The 25,334-nt window shown below is 43.7% G+C and overlaps 1 protein-coding gene across 1 annotated transcript in view; it reads right to left on the bottom strand.

Annotated features, from left to right (window-relative positions):
* Positions 1-2,331: 2,331 nt before the first annotated feature.
* PEPD (peptidase D) overlaps positions 2,332-25,334 on the bottom strand; it is a gene marked incomplete at its 5' end in the record, with an annotated part of 206,053 nt that continues 183,050 nt past the window's right edge. Inside the window, 4 exons of the mRNA XM_073560873.1 lie at positions 2,332-2,827; positions 10,825-11,016; positions 13,060-13,244; positions 24,676-24,824. Coding sequence (XP_073416974.1) covers positions 2,675-2,827; positions 10,825-11,016; positions 13,060-13,244; positions 24,676-24,824 — 679 coding nt within the window. The remainder of the gene's footprint in view (positions 2,828-10,824; positions 11,017-13,059; positions 13,245-24,675; positions 24,825-25,334) is intronic.

A 25,334-nucleotide genomic window follows, 5' to 3' on the forward strand; every position in this document is an offset into this window, starting at 1 on the left:
AGTCCTGTAGATCTTTGCAACAAATCAGTCGCAATCACTCTTGCCAATGTATAGTAGGCGATACTTTGTGGCAAGTTGTGAGTTTTAACTGGTTCGTTCATACACTACCTGCTACACGACACATGCAACATAGGGAGATTGTATAAGGCACAGACTAAGCGAGGATGAACAATGGAAGATTTATGTATCGTCATTAATGACTTCATAAGCTGTATTACCACTTTTCATTGATCGCTGGGGGGTCCTCCTGATAATACACAGCTGGGTGGCCAAGACCACTGCTATGCTGGGAGAAACCAAAGAGGGCTAAAGTAATGCTGCAGCCCCTTCATTCCCAGAGGTCCGGAACCTCAGAGATCATTAAAACCTTATTCCCATCTTCATAGAAGGATTTTATCGAGATAATGAGCACTTGTGCAATTTATTACTTATGAAAAATCTGTTGCCGTTCTTTAGGCAGTAACAATTTTCTTTTGTTTACAGCTCGTTGCCTACGAGCCCGACCACCGCTGCTGTCTGCGCTGAAGCTGGCCGGTATTAGGAGGTAACAACATGCTCCAGTGATCCTGGCCAGCTGGAAAATAGAAATCCTCACAAAGAGAGATAAGCTAATTTGTTCGGTATTTGTCCCCAAATCGGATTTTGACATATTCGAGCAATATTCAAACACTATTCGTGCTGAATGTATGTTTAATGAGCGGTTCCGAACATATTCGGTAATTTCTACTCCCATGGACTCTAATGACGTTCGGCTGTGTTTGACAAATATTGCAAAAACAATATTCGATGCCGATCTTATTCGGTACCAAATCCGAACAAATTCGCTCATCTCTACTCACAAGCTCAATAGAAAAGAGCTTGTATTAATTTCACAAGTTTTGCTGTCGAGCAGCCGTGGTCTGTCTCCTAGGCAGTTCGCTGTAAATAAAAGTATTAATATCTCAAAAACGGCTGAAAATTGTAATGAGCAGTACATTGCAAAATTGCTAGTATATGTACAAGCCCCCACTTATGAAGGTGGGAATAACCCTTTAAATTAGCTATAAACTGCAGTCGGCTCCATTGGCAGTTTCTTACTATCTCTTTACGGTGGTCACAGACATTTGATTAGTCAGCCTTTTTTTTCCCCTGACAATAATTTGTAAGGGAATTATGATGGTAGATGCCATTATAAAGAAAGATCAGGCATATTGGATTTTAACATGCTTGATTTTTTTTATTTATTTTTTTTTTAAAAGACTAGCTTAGCCTGTGCAAAATTTTTGCACATTGATCATCGGGGGCGCAGGCAATTTCTGAAAAAGCAAGCTGGTCAAATGTAAATGTATTTCATAAGCTGATGAACACAGACAGGTATTTATATATGTAGATTGGTAATACAATAAATTGTTTTGATAAGTAGAAGCCAAAAAATGTTTTCCGGTTGAGGTGCCACCTGCAGGTCATTGTATCTTTCTGCAGGTTTATGAAAATGAATGTTTAAACTGTATTTAGTGATAAAATTATGAATATGTGGTTTGTTTGGCTGTTTTCTTGCTGAAGGAAGCAAGTTTACCTTTCAAATGGTGTATCATGTATGTGTGTGGGGCGAAGTAATCAGCGAAAAAGCAGTGCCACAAATGTGTTGGTAGTGTGCTTTGGGGTACTGTGGTGCCACCTGCAGGTCATTTTTCCTTACTGTAGGTTTATGAAAATTAATATTTAATAAACTATTTTGTGATCAAATCATGGATGTGTGGCTTGTTTGGCTATTTTCTTGCTGAAGGGGGCAAGTTTACCTTTCAAATGGTGTATCATTTCTGTGTGTGGGTGCAGTATGAACGGAGTTACAAAGGAATGACCGAAAAACAGTGTTTGGAAATAATAGAATAGATGAGTCCCCACTAATTAGCAGAAAATTTGAACCCTCTCCCTTTAGAGAACAGATGCACACACTGCCTGTGTACAGAGGGAGGAACAACAGTTGGCTACCCATTAGCTAAGGTGTATGGTCGCCTCTGGCACTACACTAGAGTCCTTCTAAGCCTCACCTCCATATTAATAAGCTTAATCATTTAGCTAGAGACCCCCTCTGTAACATCCCCCAACTTATGGTGGATTTCTGGGCGGAGTGGCTCTTTACGTGCCATGTTTGGCTCTCTGACTACAATGCCGCAGAGACCGAAGCTGAATCATGTGTCCTGTCTCTGCATCCAACAAACATTTTGGCTCCGCGTCAGGTCTGAAACTTTCAGCAGAGAAGTCAGATCTGTCAAGGAGCATTTTTCTGTTCTTTTTTTCCCCCCAGGGTAATAGACAAAAACTGAATCTATAAAAAAAAGTATATTCTCGTATTGTTTAAATGCATTTATTTGGTAACTGATATGTTAATATATCTGAAAAGCAATAACATGGATGGATTGCCAATATTCCCAAACTGTTCTGCCAAGAAACTGCATCCACTTAGTGAACAGTGCGGCTTGTTGTACTTCACATTATTGATTGTTCAATCTCTACAAAAGCAAAATTATTAGAAACAGGATTGGAATTGTGGGGTTTTCTGGTTTTTTTTTTCATTTTTTTTTCCTTGGTCATTTGCTAAATAGAAAATGATTATTTCTTGCAGATTACAAAAGTTGATCAACAAAAAAGGCACAAGGAATAATCCGGTCGCAGAGGTTTTCTTGAAAATCGCTCACATCTCCTGGCTGGAAACCACCTTGCTGAAAGCTTTGCCCTGGTCCTTTGAGTTTGCCATGAAAGCTTCGATCTCCTCCACGGTACGAGGAACGCAGGTTAGTAATTCCATGCCATTGGCGGTGACGGCGATGTCGTCTTCTATGCGCACCTAGAAAAGAGGCAAATCACATAAGCAAATATTCCTTTACCCTCTGTACTAAAATAGAAGCTGTTGTCTGTTACAATTACCATCCAGAAATACCACGTTTTATAAGCTAGCCAACCTAGTAATGACCGTAGCCAAACAATTCCCACTTCGATACGTTGCTTCTAAGCTTACAAATCAAATTTATGATTTTTTTTCCAAAAACTGGGATTGCTAAATTCTGAATTTTGAAGGATTCTTATGTGCACAAATCCAGCAAACTGGCAACATGACACGCATGTCATGTGTGTTGCACCCAGTGTGATCACAGAAGGGCACACGTCAATGACGTAAGTAGGACCCACAGTCAACACGAGACCTAGTTAGCGCCGGAAGACTGAAGAAAACAAGCTCTATCGAAAGGAAGAAGAGGACTGAATGGGGAGCTTAAGCGGAGGGATAAGTGAGGAGTGAGCATGGGACAAGCGTATATAATCATTTTTTAACCCTTTTCTGATCCTGTGTATATTATGTGCTCATGTCTCAGAGCATCATAAATGGATTTTCGATTCCGACTGATTCTGCCCTAAAAGAATCTTGGGAGATTTGCTCCAACTGCTTAGATGCCATGTCTGCTACTGGCATCTAATGGGGTAAACGGCAGCACTGGAGTTATCTCTGATCCCTGATGTATATTACAGCCAGATAATAATCTTTATTTTTATATAGCGCTAACATATTCCGCGGCGCTTTACAGTTTGCAAACATTATTATCACTGTCCCCGATGGGGCTCACAATCTAAATCCCCCATCAGTATGCTTTTGGAGTGTGGGAGGAAACCAGAGTACCCGGAGGAAACCCATGCAAACACGGGGAGAACATACAAAGTCCTTGCAGATGTTGACCTTGAGGGGATTTGAACCCAGGACCCCAGCGCAGCAAGGCTGCAGTGCTAACCACCGAGATCCTTCTGATTTTAAAACAAACACACTATACAATTCCTTCTGCCATGGGAAGATGGGCAAAGTATATAGTAAAGCCATGTGCTTTATCAGGGGTATGTAGATGTCATGGAGGGACTCGTCACTAAAGATCAGAGCTGAATGTCTCAGCTGGACCCAACCGTCCTTGTACTTTACAATTGCTTTTTCATCTACAGATACCAGAAGGAGATCAGTGACGAATCTTCGGGAGATTATTTGCTTCATACACGGTGTTGCCCTGAATCGCTCCAGGAGGGCACTACTGTACATCCAGACTGCAGGTATTCACTTTTTATTAGGATTAAGATTTGTTCAAAGACTTTTATGTAACAAGAAGCATGCACTGACTCTGCAGGCGTATACCGACCTGTCCCGTCCTGCCCTGCAATATACAAATCCCCTCCAGGATACATTATTTAGTATTAATTAGTATAACTATGTTAATTGGTAGCCAAATATTTCTTTCAGAAGAGGATTTTCTGGCAGCGGATTGTCCTCGTTACCCATTAAATAAGGTTACTGTAGGGTGGGAGCTTCCTGTTTGCCTCTAGGATGTTACATTCTGTAGAGAAGCCAACGATTGAATGATTGACGCCTACACATGGCAGGAGCCAAAGTGAGAAAACAGGGAAAGTATAAGCGCAGTAGGAGTCAGCGTCATCAGAGGTGCGAGCTCCTGCATCCTCTGGACATCTCTATTGGGTCTCTGGCAGTAGTCACGCGCCTACATCATTCACAGCAGCAGTCACGTGAATGATGTACAGGTGCATCTCACAAAATTAGAATATCATTAAAAAGTTAATTTACTTCAGTTCTTCAAAACAAAAAGTGAAACTCATATTATATAGCGTCATTACACACAGAGTGATCTATTTCACATGTTTATTTTCGTTAATGTTGATGATTATGGCTTACAGCCAATGAAAACCCAAAAGTCATTATCTCAGTAAATTAGAATACTTTATAACACCAGCTTGAAAAAATGATTTTAAAATCTGAAACGTTGGCCTACTTAAATATATGTTCAGTAAATGCACTCAATACTTGGTCGGGGTTCTTTTTGCATCAGTTACTGCATCAATGTGGCGTGGCATGTAGGCGATCAGCCTGTGGCACTGCTGAGGGGTTATGGAAGCCCAGGTTGCATTGATGGCAGCCTTCAGCTCATCTGCATTGTTGGATCTGGTGTCTCTCATCTTCCTCTCCATAGATTCTCTATGGGGTTAAGGTCAGGTGAGTTTGCTGGCCAATCAAGCACAGTGACACTGTTGTGTGTACACCAGGTATTGGTACTTTTGGCAGTGTGCACAAGTGCCAAGTTCTGCTGGAGAATGAAATTTCCATCTCCAATAAGCTTGTCGGCAGAGGGAAGCATGAAGTGCTCTAAAATTCCCTGGCAGACGGCTGCGCTGACTTTGGTCTTGATAAAACACAGTGGACCTACACCAGCAGATGATATGGCTCCCCAAACCATCACTGTTTGTGGAAACTTCACACTAGACCTCCAGCAGCTTGGATTGTGGCCTCTCCACTCTTCCTCCAGACTCTGGGACCGCGATTTCCAAGGTCTAGTGTGAGGTATCCACAATCGGTGATGGTTTCGGGAACCATATCATGTGCTGGTGTAGGTCCACTGTGCTTTATCAAGACGAAAGTCAGCGCAGCCGGCTACCAGGAAATTTTAGATCACTCCATGCTTCCCTCTGCCAACAAGCTTATTGGAGATGGAAATTTAATTCTCCAGCAGGACTTGACACCTGTCCACACTGTCAAAAGTACCAATACCTGGTTTACACACAACAGTATCACTGTGCTTGATTGGCAGCAAACTTGCCTGACCTTATCCCCATAGAGAATCTATAGGGTATTGTCAAGAGGAAGATGAGAGACACAAGACCCAACAATGCAGACGAGCTGAGGGCTGCTAGCAAAGCAACCTGGGCTTCCATAACCCCTCAGCAGTGCCACAGGCTGATCGCCTCCATGCCATGCCGCACTGATGCAGTAATTGATGCTAAAGGAGCCCTGACCAAGTATCGAGTGCATTTACTTCAGTAGGACAACATTTTGGATTTTACAATCATTTTTCAAGCTGGTGTTATAAAGTATTCTAATTTACTGACATAATGACTTTTGGGTTTTCATTGGCTGACTGTGTTACTGTGTGGGTTCGGCTGCTTGAACACCAAGTGTTTGTCACGCTGTCATATACATGACAGCACGGCAAACACCGCTTCTGATCGGCGGTGAAATCATCCCCGCTGTTCAGAGAGCCGCGGTTCCCATGCTGTCAAATCACAGCGTGCGCGCTCAGCTGTGATCGAAGGTATAAAGTTTACCTCCGGTCAATGGTGTCAGCGGATGGGACAACTGCTCCCATCATCTGACACCTGATGTCGCTAATAACAGCGAGAGCAGGAGCAGCAGATGGGAGTATTCATTAGCTGTTCCTGTGCTGTAAATAAATAATTTAACCGCCCGGCGTGGGTTCCTCTGTATTTTTGTTAACCAGTCAGGCAAAACTCACAGCTGGGGACTGCAACAAAGCTGAATATCAAGAATAGAGGGGTCTCCACGCTGTATTTTTTAATTATTTGCATAATTAAAAAAAAACAGCATGTGGCCCCCCATTTTTGACAACCAGCCTTGGTAAAGCAGACAGCTGGTGGCTGCTAGTCTCAGGCTGGTAAAGGGCTATGGTTTTGGCACCCCCATCCTAAAAATAGAAGCCCGCAGCTGCCCAGAAAAGGCACATTTATTAGATGCACAATTCTGGTGCTTTGCCCGGCTCTTCCCACTTGCCTTGTAGCGGTGGCAAGTGGGGTTGATGTCACCTTTGTATTGTCAGGTGACATCAAGCCCATGGATTACTAATGGAGCGGCGTCTAAAAAACATCTATCCATTACTAATCCTATGGTAAATAAAAACACAGCCAGAATAAACTCCTTTATTAGAAATAAAACAAAACACACTGTTATTTTTAAACAAAAAGGGAAAAAACCGTTATACTCACCTAACGCCTAATTCCAGCAAAGCCCTTTTTCTCCTGCAATAAGACAAAAATAAAAAAAACAACAATATTCCGTCACCTGTCCATCGTTCTGCCCCACGCCGTAATCCATGTCTGGGGGAAAAACCGTTTTCAACCTGGACGATGCCAAGATGCAACCGTCTAGGCTCAGAACCATTGGTGACTGATCTGCAGAGAGCACTCATGGTGCTAGCGGGGATCTCACCGAGGTCACCACAGTTCAGCCCGGCAAGGAACGCAGCCTCTGTGTCTGACAGTAACCTCAATGGTGCCACTGAGGCTGCGCTTGCAGCAGTTTAGCCACCAGTTCTCAGTCTGGACGGTTGCATCTTGGCAACGTCCAGGTTGAAAACTTTTCTTCCCAGACATCGATTACCACGTGGGACAGAATGACGGATATGTGAGGAATAATGTTTTTTTTAGTTTAGTTTTATTACAATCCCTACAATTTTAAGCGTGCCCTGAAAACGCATTTATTCAGACTGGCCTACCGCCTCAACACATTAACCTAATCTATCCCTGTGTGGCACAGTCCAAAGTTTTACAATAACCAGGTTCCCCGCATAATGTTCCCACATGCTGTATGCATCTATTAGCCCTCTGTGACTGTACTGTTGCACACTTAACATTATGGCTGGTCCATACAATCAGGGCAACTGTTACCACCCACCTTTCGTGTCTCCCTTTTTTTTTTTCCTCATAGACTGCAAGCTTGCAAGCAGGGCCCTCATTCCTCTTGGTATCTGTTATGATCTATGTGATTATTGTTATGCTGTAAAATGTCTATCGTCTGTACAAGTCCCCTCTGAAATGTAAAGTGCTGCGGAATATGTCGGCGCTATAGAAATAAAATTTATTTTTTATTATTATTACAAAAGAACGAGGACTTCTGTGGAATAGGCGTTAGGTGAGTATAACTGTGTTTGTTATTCTAAAATAAAAAAGGAAATGTGTGTTTAGTTTTATTTCTAATAAAGGACTTTATTCTGGCTGTGTCTTTATTTACCATACAATTATAGGATTAGTAATGGATAGGAGTCTTATAGAGGCCTCTCCATTAGTAATGCGTGGGCTTGATGTCACCTGACAATACAAAGGTACAAGTGGGATGAGCCGGGCAAAGCACAAGAATTGACACATCTAATAGATGTGCCTTTTCTGGGCAGCTGGGGGCAGTATGCATGGCCCCTTACCAGCCTGAGAATACCAGCCCCCAGCTGCCTGCTTTAGCAAGGCTGGTTGTCAAAAATGGGGAGGATCCCATGTCGTTTTTTGTGTTTGCTGCGCTGTCATGCACATGACAGCTTGTTAAACACTGGATGTTCGGGCCCCCCATTCAAGTAAGTGAGGTCCGGGTACTGTTCTGGTACCCGAACCCAAACTTTTTGTGACTGTTCGGCTGAACCCGCCAGACCCAAACATCCAGGTGTCTGCCCATCTCTACTAATGGGTTAAAGGTGTGTTTACCTGGGAACAAGCAAGAGTCAATTACCAGTTTAAAGAGTAAAATAACATGGTTCTCAGAGTCTTCTTACTTCTGCATCTGGAAGTAAATGTAGCTCATGGTCCTGATGAATCGGACCGATGCCTGATATGGGCCACGCATATCGAAAAGATGCAATATCATCTATAGATGCAGAAGTCAGGGGCGCTGGAAATCTCCTTTAGGTCCAATCAATGATTCTTGCAACTTTTCTGCTTTAAACAGAGTGTAAACTTGGTTTAGGGGGAAGACTGGAGTCAGATTTGGTTGCTTGGGTTTGTTCACATATAAAAGTTTCTATATCAGAAAAAGGTTTGCGGAAATCACTCAAATCTCGTGTATGGATTGGATTTGTCCCAAATCTTCAGCAAATGATGACACGGCAGGAGCGGCTGCAGTTGGGTTACTGGGTAAAGCGATGCATCGCCTACTGAATAATTCATCATATAGGATATAACAGCCAAGATCCTTCTCTTCATAAAGCCGTCACTGAGTAAAGGAGGTCAAAGCTTTTTACGAGATAAAACATTGACTTCTCGGCAGAGGAGCCAACTCCCTACAACTCATTAACTTCCTAAAGATACATTTTCCTAAACTAATTAACTCATGGCTTGTAACTAAAAGAAGCATTTACGATGCCCGCTGTGCCAAATCTCACCAGGAAATATGCCGATGGTGGAATTCTCTATCTTATCAGCAGAGAATATAGTCCTGGCCGTCCTGCCCCTCGCTCTGATGAATCACATGGCAGCTGCTCCTGATCGACCCTGACCTTGTTTCACGTAAAATGAGTCACAAACCATAAAATGACTGGACTTAAGCTAGATGTTATCAGCGTGGAGATAAGAGGACTGACAGCTTGGAACAGGATTGTCCCCCCGCCGCCCCTCCAGTCGTTAGGGCATGGGTAAGAGGTCGCTCGCTGCCTTTCATCCAGGCACCAGACTATAATTCAGGCTCAGAATTTATTCCCTATATACAGGTGCTTCTCACAAAATTAGATCATCAAAAAGTGAATTTATTTCAGTTCTTCAATACAAAAATTGTGAAACTCATATATTATATAGAGTCATTACAGAGTGATCTATTTCACGTGTTTATTTCTGTTAATGTTGATGATTATGGCTTACAGCCGATGACAACCCAAAAGTCATTATCTCAGTAAATTAGATTAACAAAACACACCTGCATAGGCTTCCTAAGCATTTAAAAGGTCCCTTAGTCTGTTTTAGTAGCTACACAATCATGGGGAAGACTGCTGACTTGACATATGTCCAGAAGGCAGTCATTGAAACACCCCACAAGGAGGGTAAGCCCCAAAAGGTCATTGCTAAAGAAGCCGGCTGATCAGAGTGCTGTATCCAAGCATAATAACAGAAAGTTGAGTTGAAGGAAAAAGTGTGGTAGAAAAAGGTGCACAAGCAACCAGGATAACGCAGCTTTGAAAGGATTGTTAAGAAAAGGCCATTCAAAAATTTGGGGGAGATTCACAAGGAGTGGACTGCTGCTGGAATCATTGCTTCAAGAGCCACCACACACAGACATATCCAGGACGTGGGATACAAGTGTCACATTCCTTGTGTCAGGCCACTCATGACCAATAGACAACACCAGAAGCGTCTTACCTGGGCCAAGGAGAAAAAGAACTGGACTGTTGTCAGTGGTCCAAGGTGTTGTTTTCAGGTGAAAGTAAATTTTGCATTTAATTTGGAAATCAAGATCCCACAGTCTGGAGGAAGAGTGGAGAGGCCACAATCCAAGCTGCTGGAGGTCTAGTGTGAAGTTTCCACAATCAGTGATGGTTTGGGGAGCCATGTCATCTGCTGGTGTAGGTCCACTGTGTTTTATAAAGACCAAAGTCAGCGCAGCCGTCTACCAGGATATTGTAAAGCACTTCATGCTTCCCTCTGCCGACAAGCTTTTTGGAGATGGAAATTTAATTCTCCAGCAGGACTTGGCCCCTGTCCACACTGCCAAAAGTACCAATACCTGGTTTACAAATAACAGTATCACTGTGCTTGATTGGCCAGCAAACTCGCCTGACCTTAACCCCATAGAGAATCTATGGAGTATTGTCAAGAGAAAGATGAGAGACACCAGAGCTAACAATGCAGACGAGCTGAAGGCTGCTATCAAAGCAACCTGGGCTTCCATAACCCCTCAGCAGTGCCACAGGCTGATCGCCTCCATGCCACGCCGCATTGAGGCAGTAAATGAAGCAGTAGGAGCCCCGACCAAGTACTGAGTGCATTTACTGAACATACATTTCAGTAGGCCAACATTTCATGTTTTAAAATCCTTTTTTAAGCTGTTGTTATAAAGTATTCTAATTTACTGAGATAATGGCTTGATGATTATGGTTTACAGCCAATGAAAACCCAACATTAACAAAAATAAACACGTGAAATAGATCTCTGTGTGTGTAATGGCTCTATAGAATATAGGAGTTTCACTTTTGTATAGAAGAACTGAAATAAATTAATTATTGGCAATATGAATATCAGAAAGGTGGTCTTACTCACCCCACCGAATCCCCTGAAGCGCTGCAGAACCTGACTGTTGATGAAGCAGGACTGAGCGGGATTAGCCAGCGCCTGATCCAGGACGTGGTCAATGAAGTAGATTCCAGGCTCGATGGTAAGGACCATCCTCTCCTGCAGGGTCCGTGCCGTGCGAAGACTTTTCAGACCAGGCAAATCAATGCGATCAACACCCTGAAAACAAAGCAGATTATTGGTAAGGTCCAAAGATTATGAAGACACGTGACCCCCGTCATCCATATCTGATGTACAAGGACTGCATTGTGCGTACCCTGGACGTCATTTGTGAGGCTATAGGGGGGTTAATAATCAGCATCTTGTACCCATTTCATACTGGTGTCATATCAGTACTTCGGATGTTATGCTGTAGGACAAGGTGACGTATTCTTGTACATCCGCAGATGATACTTGTGGATGTGGCGAGGCATAAATCCACAAATGAGATTTGGTAACGTCTCATCTATCTGTAGTTGCAGGCACATAACTATTGGAAAGCCACTGAGAGTTGGCCCTTTAATTGTGTTCACGTCCGTACAGGAGAGCACGGACTGGGCACGTTTCACGTCCCACAGGACAATCTGTAAACACGTTTCCTGGAAGGCGAGCACCGCGGACATCGGAAGATGTGAACGACTCTCCAGATTGTACTCTAAATAATGTGTGCAGCCAAATGGCGGCCGGCAGGACTATCACAATATGTTCTCCTGTCACAGAGACGTCCTGGAATACGCTGCGGAACACGGCTCCAAGTTCTAACAAGCAGTAAAGTATACTTTGGCCATTGGAAGAAGAACTAATCAGAGAGCGCAAAAACAGAATCAGCTGTTGGACGGAGCATCTGGAGGCATTGAGGGGCTGACATTATAGGGGACTCACAGTCACCGATACAACGCCACAATGTACGCCTGACACCAGTATTAACCCATCATGGTCTCATGGAGAAGATGCTAAAGGATCTTACAGGGGTTTTCCACTTTCAGTGTACCCCAAACGCTTTCATATATGTAACATAAACAGAGCAAGTACTCGTCCTCCCTGAGTCTAGTTCCTCACCACTGCTCCGCTTTCAGTTATCCGGCCGTAGCATTTACATCAGGTTGCCATTGTGCATCACCGCTGCAGACAATCACTTCATTCGATAGCTCATGGCGTCTAAATAAAGATCATTGATTGGCTGCATCGGTAATGCAAACTGTCAACGTTATGTTGCACCTGCAGCCAAAACAAGAGACCGAAGCTTCGGAGGAGCCTGGCTACGGGGCGGGAAGGGTCACTCTTTGTTATGTTACCTGTATAAAGTGTTTGAGGTGCACTTTTCTAAAAGAAGAAAACCCATAAAGAGTGGGTTTTTTTTGCATTTCCTGAGCGCTCTTTCAATTTTCTTATCCACCAGAGTGCTTTTTCAGCATTTTTCAAACGTCTTTTGGAAACACTTTAAACTGCTTGGCACTTTTTGAAATCTGAAGCCGTTAAGAAGCTCTCAAAAGCCTGAACATGTCAACAGCGAGTATTTTTTACACAGAAATGCATGTGTTTATTTTATTCCATGTTTTCTGGGTACTTGTTTAAATTGTCTTTCAGCTTTCAGGAAGCTTTTTGAGGCTTCCTTTAGGACAGTCGCTCTGAAAACACCAGGTAAAATCACTAAAAAAAATGCTAGAAAGTGCCTGTTACTTTTTCCAAGTATCTCGAGATGGAAAACACTCAAAATGAGGCACTGTCCAATCAGAAGACTGTAAAAAATTCACCCCCAAAAAAAGTTCTTGAAGCGGTTTCCACAAGAAAACTAGTAGTTTTTTGACTGCTGCAAAAAGACTGTGTGTGCACATAGTCTGAGAGTTATTCACTCCTGGTGTAGAATCACTCATAGCAGCGCAATGTTGCAACTAATCCAGAGGCTTAACAAGCATCAAATACCTGGACTGGCTGGGGTTTTGTGGACTATTATAAATATGGTCGACAAAACCGTCTAGCAAACATCCAGAGCGACAGTATCAATTCTGCTAGCTGCCATTGAAAAATTGCTTATGGCGGCTACAGGGGCAGACAAGCCACTGACAACAGGACTGTATCTTGAGATTGCAGCTCTGGATGTGACATGATGTGATGTAAGACCAGAACTGAAAGACTTAATCTTCGCTTTTGGTTTGTCGCCACTTCCTATAAACAAATTTTTCTTTATAAAGTTTCTAGGGACACATTGCACAAGGCACTGACCTCTGGGTAGCCTCCAACATCATGGACATCGATGCCAAGGAAGTGACCCAATCCGTGCGGCATGAAGACCGCTCCCATGTGAGCCTTGATCATGTCCTCAACGTTGCCCTTCAGGAGGCCAATCTTTGCCAGCTCCTCCAGATGGACGCGGTCTGCCAGACGGTGCATATCTGGCCATGACACATCTGTGGGGACGACAAGGGTCATTAGTGTTTCTTCTATATGAGAACTATATGGCCGTACAGTGTGACTACAATGTCCCGGCATCTTCCCACGTGAGACAATTCAGATTGTATAGGATTGAGTATTTACACAGACATTTCAGCAGAGGCGACCGGTCTCTTTTTAAAAGGGTTGTCTGCTTTAGAATAGCACCTTTTGTTATCTGGGGGGGGACCCCACTAAGTTGTTCACAGAGGAAACCTGGCAGCAAGTGTCCGCTGGCGCTTCATAATGGCCTCCAGTGTACTATAGGAGCGATCCATTGTGTCAGTCATGAGAAAGCTAGTGTAGAAGGCCTATGCAAATCAGTGGGCGTGGCACTAAGCTATATAAGTGCAGTGACACACCCCCAGTGCAATTCTAGCCTAATTTGCATATGGCTTTTACATCAGGTTTCTCATTACTGCCACACTGGATCTCTACAAAAACGTATTATTTTAATTGTCGTACAAGCGCCTACACAGATGTACCGCTACTCTATATAAGACAAGTTTCTATTAAGAAGTTAAAGTAGTGCAAGCTTGCTCCAATGGGACCCCAACAATCAGCTTCTTGGAGGGAACCAAAAGTTTCTACGACCCTTATGAAGTTCTGCTTTTACTCTTCGCAGCCGCCCTCCCTCCATCCTATAGAGCAGTAATCCTACATAATCATCCTCATCTGCAGTTTGGCCAGAGAGCTCTCGTCTTGTGCGTCGTCTGTAATCCATTAGAACCGGCTGCCCGCAGTTTTCAGCCTTTGACACACACAAAGACTACAGAAGAATAAACTTTGCTCAGTAGGTGAAGGATTATTAATTTTTTTTCCCTAGTATTTTCATATCTGCTTCATCAAATGGTGCCTTATACAACAGAGGTGACTGCTATTACCCAGCCCTGAGGTTCGGCTCCCTTAGATCCCCTAATATGTCTCGGGCTAATTTCTAAGAATATTGGGCAAGTGACTAGTCCTGTATACAGTGAATATGGCATTAGACCACAGGGAGTTACAGAAAAAAAAATCACTGAACTTTAGTTGAAAAAAAAAAACAATACCGTAATTATCGTTTCCACAAGGTAAAAAAACAATGTTCGAAAGTGCGGTTCTCGCACGCACTTTCTGAATGGGACTTCTAAAAAATCTCAACCACAACTCAGTAGTGGACATCTACCCTTGTGGGCCAGATTCATTTTTTGCATTTTTTATATTTAGGTCACTTTTTTCTTTTGTGGTATCTGCTACCTGTTTTTTCTTTTGCACAAAATTTTTTAAAATTGTCTAAGATAAAAAATGTTCTTCTACCTTTTTTTTTTTGCTCCATTTTAGTGCATAAAGTTCTGAGTTAGATATACATAGTAGTGATGAGCGAATGTGCTAGGATAATGTGGCATCTGTGCATGCTCAGGTGCTAACAGTTTGTCTTCGGCGTGCCCAAAAAAATATGTTCGAGTATCTGCGGCTGTTCGACAGCCTCAACACATGCAGGGATTCCCTAACAGCCGCAGGGACTCAATATTGTTCGAGCACGCACCTGAGCATGCTCAGATAACACCTTATCCGAGCACGTTAGCTCATTAATAGTACATATATCACTCTAGTAAATTTGCGCAAACAAGGTTGAAACGCCAAACCTCGGCCACAATGACGAACATAAAGACAAAAAATATACAATAGATTAAGAAAAGCACAAATTTAAAGAAGAATAACAAGCAAATGGAAAAACAGGTGAGAAACATAAAAAAGGGACAAATAAAATAATGAATTGGGGCCCTGTGTGTGAATATTCCCTAAGGAATGAAAGTGGATAAAGGCCAATGTTTTATCACACATCAGATAGGCCAGAAATAAGGCACTCCAGGAAAACCCCTTTAAATTTAACAGAAAAAAGTAGTCAGATCTGGGACCCCATCATCACTTAGGGTGCTAGGTAGCAATGCTCAGTAAACCCCTTTGTGTCCAGCTTGAGACTTACCCAGGAATTTTGGTTTTCTATTGAAGGTAATTTATTAATGTCACTGATTATGGACGTCTCCGATAAGCGCCAATACTCCGGGGTGTCACGTGTTAAATTGTGAAACTGATTTTTACTTAGTGCCCCCATCATTACCCATGAGAGAGGGGATTTGACTCTCTCATGGGCTCTCATTGACTCTCTCATTTGACTACAGGCCTAATGACCGATGACCCTCTCGGCTAGAGACATAATCGGGTCGTTCCAGGGGTTTTGTGTCTCCAGACACGTCTCATAGGCCAAGTGCTGCGTTTTGGATGATTGCGCACACAGCCTTCCCCCCCGTGACTCCGTTCCTCTCAGCTTCATAGGAAATGTCCTTGTACTCTGGAAGGTATCTGCCCAGTCGCAGAAAAAAAGGAAAAAAAAAAAAAAATCTGCTGATGGTATGTCTGGTTAATCCCTAGCTCGCTGCCAAATGATATCATGTGTAATACAGGTCAGTGAACCAATGGCCGGGCCAGGAATTGTAGCTATTATTAATATTGGCCGCCAATGCAACCAGACCACCTTACCCAATACTAATCACTGGGGGGACGCGTGCTTCTCCTATACATCATGCACTGGAGACCTGCACCAGGAACCTTTCCCACAGATCGGGGACATACGGGATTGTCACTGAGTTTATAGAAGTAGAAAACATAAAATAGTCACATCTATTGTCAGAGCTCGCCTAAACATTTTCTTTTCTTGGACAATTTGCTAATAAATTTACAATTTACAGAGAGAAAATGGAGTGCGGAATTTCATCAGCAAAAAAATAAAATACTTGGAATTTGTTACGGAATTGCGGCACATTCTGACATTCCGAGTCCAGTCAGTGGTGAACGGACTGGCCGACGGCTCTCCCTGAGGCTAGTTTCACATTAGCGTTTTTTTGCGCAGCGCATCGTGCGCATAAAAAACGCAAAGAAAAACGCAAAACAAACGCGCGTTTTTTTAACGTCATGCGCACGCTGATGCGTCCAAAAAACGCAGCGTTGCTTGCGTTTTCCATGCGTTTTTGCATGCGTTTGCGTTTTTTTATGCACATGCGTTTTTAGGTGTGACATTTTTTCCATTGTCTAGAGAACATTCTAGACTTGTTTCACTCAAAAACGCATGCGCAAAAAAACGCAACCGTGCGCAAGACCATGCGCACGCATGCGTTCCCATAGACTTCAATGTGTTGTTTTTGCGCATTCCGTGCGCAAGCGTGCGCATGCGTTTTTTTGCCGAGACAGGGCGCACCAAAAAATGCAACATGTTGCGTCTGGCGCGCCTGGCGCAAAAGACAAAAAAACGCATGCGCACGAAAACGCAAGTGTGTGCAAGACCATGCGCACGTCATGTTAAACATAGGTGCGCAGTGCGCATGCGCACGGGTGCGCACGTTGCGCTGCGCACAAAAGCGCAAATGTGAAACCAGCCTGAGAGTGACAGCTTCAAGTATTTCCATGATCCAGGGCCACGCATGAAGAACCATGAGAACCTACCGGCATTCCCAATACCCCTTGTGTGATATGGGATGTCGGCAGGCAGGAGCAGGTTCACATGGTTCTTCATTTGTGGCCCCATGGACCACCGCAAAACTCTTTGCCCAACTCTAGAAAATCTTCTCCATGGTCCTGCTACTTCTGTAATGTGCAGTGAATTTCCGGTCAGGTCATTCATAAGCACATGGGACAGATTTGTTTGCGTGGATTTCACCAGATTTGACCGAAATTTCACCCAAAATCCTGGCTGAATTCCATGCAGAGTATTTCACACTTGGTGCCCGGGTGTGCATTTATCTCAATCACTTGGTGGCGACTGTTCAGCTCCCTCTTTTTAAATTGTCACCACAAAAATTACAAACTTCCACCTTGGAAAATGGCTGCTGGCATCAGGCTTAGCAGCGGTGGGAATCCATGCTCCGAGGCTTTCCTGAATGTAATCTTTGCACACACAATGTTGTATTGTTTGTCACAGACCACAAGCCACATTTCAGCTGCTGGTCACAAAAGTCGTGGTGGCGTCAGACCCATATTTCTTCTAACAATGCAAATGGCGGCAGAATTTATGTTCTCACTGGTGTCAGGTCTGCAGACGGGAGGTGAGAGGTCGGGGGATGCAGACAGCCTGCAATTCTTGTCTCAAACCTTCAGCCACTGGAGTGAGATAAGGACTGTCACGTGCAGCTTTCCAGCTGTCACAGGGCGCGTCTCCAGCATTAAGGGGCACTATGCTGATCTCAAATAATGACGTGGGAGCAGTGGCGGTAAATCATTGACACCTCAAAAATCACCAGTTACCTGTGCATATGACGCCGACTGAGCGGAGGGTTGTAGGGTGCAGATAGTGCCATATGCACTGGAGTAAAATCCGAAGCGGGTCAATTTAAGAGTCAAAATGGGACCTTAGGGCTTGGACACAGAGAAGACGGGGTAGGTAGGACTGGAAACCAGCAAGTTCGGCCAGTGCATGAACATTTCTAGACTTCCCATAAAGGGGTTATCTAGTTTTAGAAAAAGAATTCGTAAAATACCATGTTCTTATAAAAGTTTTCAAGATCTCTGCTTGCAATCAGTCACCAGGAAGCTTTAGTCCTGGACACACAGGAAGATCTGATATCTGTACTTTGTCCATCACATGACAGCAAGCAGAGATCTTGAAAACTGAACCAGAAATGGAGTAAAGTGTCTTGGAAAATTGCAAAAATATTCAGGATTGAGAGTCCTCAGTAGTTGATACCTTTCCTGTTGGAAAATTGCAGAACTTCACATTATGCAAAGAATAACATTTATCTGCAAAAACAATAGCAAAGAAAAACACCTTTTCCATCAGTCTGTTGGTTTCCACAAAGCCCCTTTTGTCTGGACGCAGATGTCACACAATGACGACATTAACGAGGAGTATAATAAAGGCGTATTCAGTGAGAACAAATTGTGCAGTACTGGTACACGACATACTGAATGGATCAGTCATTCCTTTACTGGGGAAGTTATGTGACAACGTAGCGGGCGACCACGGCGGACACCGACGTGGTCTGCTCAGAAAATTCCCATCATCCTGCAAGAGACGCTCTCTAATGCGAGATTCTTCCTAATGATCGATCAATGACTTGTGCACTTTTCGAACAGACGTTGGGCTGATTCATTATTGCATTTGCACCTTTTTTTGTTGGTTTTCACCTTGATTTTATTTGCACCTTTACACATCTTTTTTTTTTTTTTATGTTCAACGTTGTGGGTCAGGTCTGTGCTTCCAAAATGTTTTTGGCTGGATCATCAAATGCTGCTTTGTTTTATAAGTTTCTAAAAAGTATCTACATTTTTACACAAATGTCCCCCAGTGGCCTCACCTCGCCCCACGGAGTGATTTTAAATATGTCTGAAATTTTTTGCTCAAATTTTTTAACATTTTAGCAGAACTTGAGTCACAAAAAAGTTAAAGACAAAATTAAAAGAGCTTTTTTTTTGATTATGCGCTAAATTCAGGAGCCACGTGCGCCATTTTGAAGAGTTTGGTGGTAAAAAGGTCAATGAATGTGATAAGAAAGAAAAAGAAAAGGGACTTAAACAAAAAAAAACAACAAAATGTAGCAAATGATGAATCTGGTCCTTTGTGTTTCAAATCCTCATAATTTTCAAGAACTCTTCTTGCTCTCAGTCAATGAAAAATTTTTATTAAAGGGATTTTCCGGTTTAGGAAAACCCCTGTCCCCCAGCTGCAGTTTGTTTAAAAAACAAAACAGACTGATGTTTACGCACCCTCCCTGGGTCCAGTGCTGCGTCTCCGCCTCTGCTCCCCATGTCTGTTCAAGTCAACGGTGCTGCAGTCAGTGAGATCAGCGGCTGTCAATTTGGGCAGAATTGCTTGCAGCGCTACTGATGCGACCTCACCACAGCAGGCAACAAAAGACACCGTGAGCAAGAATCAGTGCCGGACCTGGGAAGGGTGAATAAAGCAAAAAACAAACTGCTGCTGAGTGACGGGTTTTCTGAAACTGAAAACATGCAGACCTAACATCTCAGAAGTGGGTACAATTCTTTCCTGTCTAAACTAAAAAAGAAAAAAACCATAGACAGCAAAAATGTCTCCTGTCTGTTTACTACAATGTATCAGTGCAGGAGGCATCAGCCTAGCACGTATGGAGCTATTCTGCCCCTTAGTTTGGTGCAATTGCAGCAAATTCTCAGCTGTAACGAGGTCAGGACTATTATAAGAATTGACAAAAGAATGGTTACATTCGCTGTCAGCAAGCGGAGATCTTGACACGGTGAAAAAAAAATGACAATTTTGCCGCAATTTTTCAATTCCTCCAAGGCAGAAAACTTCTGTTTCAAAAATGTTTCTAAATCTGTCAGCTCAGCGATGGTGGGCATAGATTTTATTTTCTGTAGCATGTGCAACCCCCTCTTAAGAAGTTTGCTGCATCTTCTGGTCTGTCCGTGCGCCAAAAAATACTCGGCATAGGAAAATTCCCCTCCAAAGTGTATTAGAAACCTACAGAACCTCTCATTTAATAATGTCTGATGATGTAGCCCCCGTTCAGCACTTTTGGTATGGGGGGGTCCTGGTTCTCAGACTGTAAATGGAGCCATTCTACTGGGGGGGGTCTCAGGACTTGGACCCCACAAATCAAAAGGGGCCATAACTTGTGTTATCCTTTACATAAGCCTTGAACAATTCCTTAAGGACCAGAGGGAAGACTTTTTTGATGGTCAGAATGTGGTTAGTTTACATTAGCCGTAGGACGTCCATATTTACCATGAAATAGTGGATGATGTTGTGCCGTGACACTCGGCGTCCTGAGGACAGTGCCAGCTGTCACTCTCTGGCATTCTATACATAGAGATATCCATGTCCTGATGTATACTCTCGCTTGGGGTTTAATTCCCCACTTCCTCATACACAAGGTAAAGCTGAGAGCAGGGTCATATCAGGTCAGCGACGGCGCACACATTACCTTGACAAGCACACAAAGCCAAGGTCTCGCTGCTGCCGAGGAGGGACAACTCTGATCAGTGTACATATTCCATAGCTTGGGGGGGGTCGCACCAGGGGAAGAGGCGCCGTTCAGACACCATCACAATGTGTGACTGCAGCTGGCGGCCGTATTGATATCAATCAGCCTGTTAAATAGATAATTTCCACGGCCATCAAGTCTTCTTGTGCAATGTTTGCAGGGGTAAGGCTATAGGGGGCTCAGATAGCGCCTCTGCAGGTAAACTAATGCACAACAGTCCGAAGACAAATTGGAGCCCACACTTGATGCCAGTGGGTAATTTGTTCTTAAAAGGTAATTTTAGAGAAAACTGATAAAAAGGAGAGAACCCCTTTATGACGGAAACAGTAAAAGATTATTTGGGGCCACTGGGAAGGGATGAACATTTTCCAGTCTTTCACAATGGGAAGGGTGTGCACCATCTGTCGATGCCCAGATCAGTCTGTCAGTGGATGTATAATTCAGCTGGAAAACTTGTTGCAAAACTCAACCGAAGACCAAGGAGCGAAAGATCTGCCAGACAATCCCCCTTGGATGGTCCCTCAAGACCGAAGAAAACAAATGGCCGTGTCAGCTCAAGACAATGAACGGTACAAAAATAAATATACAAAAAATGAACACAAAAGTGAATAACCACAAACTATTCAGAATCCGACTAGTAGCAAAAAGCAGCTGACGGTGGAGAAATTGTGCAAAATTCCCCTGTTTCCCTCACTGGGTTTGTGGCATCGATGCACAAAGAGTCTCTGAGGTCTTTATTCCGCTTGGACCTCGGCACCGGTTGCAACATCTCTGTCTTGGCCACCGAGAGAGAGAATGGATTTTTATAGGATTTATAAGACAATAAATAAGTTGACATGTAAAAAAAACTAAAGAAAGGGTAGGATTTCTGCGAGCTTAGCTTCTCTAGTGAAAATTAAAGATGTAAAGTCATTATTATGGATGACAAGTCGTCGCATCATTACCTACAGGCTGCAATGGAGGGGATCAGGGGTGGGATGCCGCCCACAAAAATACTACAGGAACTGAAATATGTCCCGCAGACTTCCATGTTGATTTAGTTTCTATTTCTGAACTCATCAGTAGGTGCATGAAGGAAAACTTCTGGTTGGCCACCAATAATGAGTCGATCTCTGGGATCCATTTGTGATGATCACTATAAAGAGGCTGCAATGTAAAATCCGAGGGTTCGGACCACTTTAATCAAAGGTATGTGGGGTACTTCACCATCATCGTTGGTAGAAAGTTTCCTAATGTTCCCCTGAAAAACCAGGACCTGTCCAGACTGGCCGCTACGGACAACTCCACCCTTCCTTCTCCCTGGGAGAGACGTATGTAGACTTTGCAGGAGGCGGCTGGTGATAATAAGATTATACTTCAATTAGGATGAATCATTGGTCTCAGAACGTAAAAGACCCCATTATTATTACCATTCTAAAGGGAGCTTTACACACTGCGATAGCGCTAGCGATATTGCCAAAGCGTCACCAATTTTGTGACGCAGCAGCGATATCGGTAGCGATCTCGCTACATGTGACACTCGCCTCCGACCCGGCTCCCCGCTGGATATCGCTGATCGCGCGAGATAAGCCTGGTCCATTTCTCGTCGTCGTCGGCTTCCTGCTGGCGCCGACGAGCGACTCCATGGACGCGGGCGGAAGACTGTCATCATCGCCGCGTCTGACAGGTAAGTAACGACAGCCGAGCATCGCTGCGTTGCTAGTGAGATCTGCCTGTTTGGCAGCTCACTAGCGACCATTTAGCGATGCACCAGCGATCCTGACCGGGTCGTATCGTGGTCGAGATCGCTGGTGCATCGCTAAATGTAACGGGGCCTTAAGATGTCTAGCTCTGATCACTGCTAGCAGTGGCTTTTTTGCATTGGCACTATCAAGAGCAGAATTGTCCAAGCATTTGCACAATAAATAAAAAGATTTTGTGCCGCCCTTGTATCCAGAACAAAGATTTTCACAAAGTTAAAACTGAGCGAGCAATCTGTATAATGCTTATACCTGCACTACAGACATGTCGTCAGAACCATGGTCCCCATCATCCACTGCTAAGAAGGAAAAGCCGTGGAATGATGGAAATCACAGCATGGAGTCGTCACTGATCTATAAATGATGGAAAAATGGAAACCACATTCTCAAAACCTCACTGAGGTTATAAATGGTCATCTAAGGAAGGTTATGCTGCTATATGCCCTTGGGAAAATCATTAAGAGCCTCTGCTGGCAGCTGCTTTGTCATCACCAGCCAATCACATCCTAGATGTGGACACAAGTACGGTGATGGTGCAGCCAGGGGAGCTTGTTTAGGCCACGCAGGCTGCTCAGTGAGGCCTGGCGTTGAAAAATAGCTCCTGGGTCACTTTGGTTCTACAGACCTCAATTTCAGCATCCATTGCCGCCTTGTTCTGCACCATGATAGCTTTTGAGAGCGGTGGCATGAAGTAAATGAAGAGGCCTTTACGAGCGAAGGACACACCAGTCCTACTCCAGGGATTATGGTGTGGAGGAGCATAATGTACGGTAACTGGATCTCTCTAGTCTTCATATCAGGTGCACTAACAGCTCGGAGTTACATTGTTTTAGTTCCAATAATACAGCCCCTTTCTCCAAAGTGGCCCAGGAGGCATTTATCAAGATGACAAGGCTAGGTCACGTTTCCTGTGCTACTGTGGCCTAAATACGCTCCTATGGTCTGCAGCATCTCTGGACTTGTCTCCCATATAGCATATACCTGTAACATAATGGTTGTTAACTGCAAATGAAGCTGCCAGCAGGAGATCTTGATGATTTGTCCAAGTGCATTCAGCATCAAAACCTTCCTCAAATGCCCACTATTAACCTCATTAATAGCAGCCGATGCTGAAAGGACCGGGATTTCCACATTTGGCGCTCATACTCCACTGAAAGGGCTGGGATTTCTATGTGTGGCGCTCATACTCCAGACAGAATAAATCTAGATGTATTGAAAATGTTTTCATCATTTGCGGATCATTATCGTGTCTCCATCCTGTGATTTCCATCATTCCACGATATTTCCTTTTCGGTGTTGCGATATCATTGTTGTTGAGGAGTGTAAGTCAAGAGCACCAATGAATAAAACCAGGACACTCCTGTGACCACACAATTGGAGTGTCACACGTCACGGCTAAGTATAGTGCGCCATAAAGTATCTCACAGCCAGAGGTTTACACCCGGTTCTGACATACATTACAGTACGTCTGTAGATCCGCGGTGGCTCCCACCTCCCGCTGTTCCTTGTCAGCAACTTCAAACTGTGTAAAACTGAAAAAAGCTGCAAATATTTGCACAGAACAGACGGCAAAATCCGTAACTTTTTTCTCCCAGTTTAAATTCCCTCTATAGTGTAAACTTTTGGCACATAAATTGTGTCCTGTTCTAACAGAACTAAAAAAGAAAAAAAAAGGCAAATATATTATTCAAACTTAGAAAAATAAAAGAACTACAAATGTAATTTGCAACGTAGAATATAAAACTGTATAATTAGCATTAAACGAAAGCACAAAACATGAGCTGATAATAACGAGGCCTTTACCTGCTGTTGGTCGGGTGGACTTGTTTTGCCGTATAACGACCGCTCACATCTATGTAGAGGGGCCATTCATCAACCAGTAATCAAAAGAAACTGGTGACAGCTACATCCTCACTCCGAGAGTTAAGAGAGCGGCGAGGACTCTATCAGAGGCTACATGTATGTTGTCTCCATCGGCCAGGCGCTGGCCTGTTTCCTGTGACGGTCTGCCAGCCCCAGCAAGCCCCACTGACAGGGACACAAAATTTATAGCAATGGTAATCTGCACAACACGACTTTTCCAGCATTTTATGTGAAGAATGGGACGACGTGTAAACAGGCGGCAGGAATCCTGCTGCGGGGAGGTAAAGCGGATCGGAAGTCACTTGCGAGGAGAAGACAACGAGAAGGATGTGCGGTTTTCAGAGCAGGACGCGAAGAGAGAAATAGGTCAGAAGTGGAGGAGATACATCAGGACCCCAGTATTGGGAGGCAACGGTGTCAGAGCCGCAGATATGGCGGCTCCTGCTAAAGGAACAGTTCTTGGTTCTCTGCCATGTTAAATATCAAAAGAGAAAGGGCTCCATACCCACACAGCGAGGGGAGCCATGGGCAACGTGCAACGCTGCTGGAAAAGTGACAACCAAAATGGCAGCAAATCCAGCTGTTACTCCTGTAAAATTGTATGATGCTATGGAAGTGGAGACAGTTATGTGACTTAATCACTGTTTAGTTTATAAGCATTGTATGATTATAAAAACACAAATCTGTTTTCCCATATCCACAAACAGCACCGCTCTTGTCCATGGCTGTGCCTGGGACTGCAGCTGGATTTTTACCTTTAAGCTGATATTATGCTTTGTTATTTGAGCCACACAGAGGTGCTCGGAACTCACCGGGTTTTACAGCGTTCATGATGGCACGGGAAGACTTGAGCACGGCCTCGTAAATTGCTCTCTGGTCGGCGGTGAACTTCCCACTGGCTGGAAACGAGCAGGTGATGTCTGAACTGTAGCAGTAATATTCTCCCCCCATATCAAACAGGCTGCAAGACAACAAGCAAGAGGAAACATCAGTCACATACATGTATGCCGGGTGACCACGAGATATTATACAGTAATACTGGGTGATCTCATGTGATCTATTATACAGGTAATACTGGGTGCTCTCATGTGACCTGTTATATAGGTAACACTGGGTGATTTCATGTGATCTATTATACAGGTAATGCAGGGTGATCACATCATCTATTATAGGTTGAAATGCTGCGTGATCACATATGATCTATTATACGGGTAATGCAGGGTGATCACGTCATCAATTATAGGTTAAAATGCTGCGTGATCACGTGATCTATTATACGGGTAATGCAGGGTGATCGCATAGGATCTATAATATTTGTAATTCTGGGTGATCTCATGTGATCTATTATACAGGTAATACTGGGTGCTCTCATGTGACCTGTTATTTAGGTAACACTGGGTGATTTCATGTGATCTATTATACAGGTAATGCAGGGTGATCACATCATCTATTATAGGTTGAAATGCTGCGT

The sequence above is a fragment of the Dendrobates tinctorius genome, unplaced genomic scaffold (genome assembly GCF_039654945.1).
Source record: "Dendrobates tinctorius isolate UK_male_01 unplaced genomic scaffold, ASM3965494v1 ptg000307l, whole genome shotgun sequence".
Lineage (NCBI taxonomy): Eukaryota > Metazoa > Chordata > Amphibia > Anura > Dendrobatidae > Dendrobates > Dendrobates tinctorius.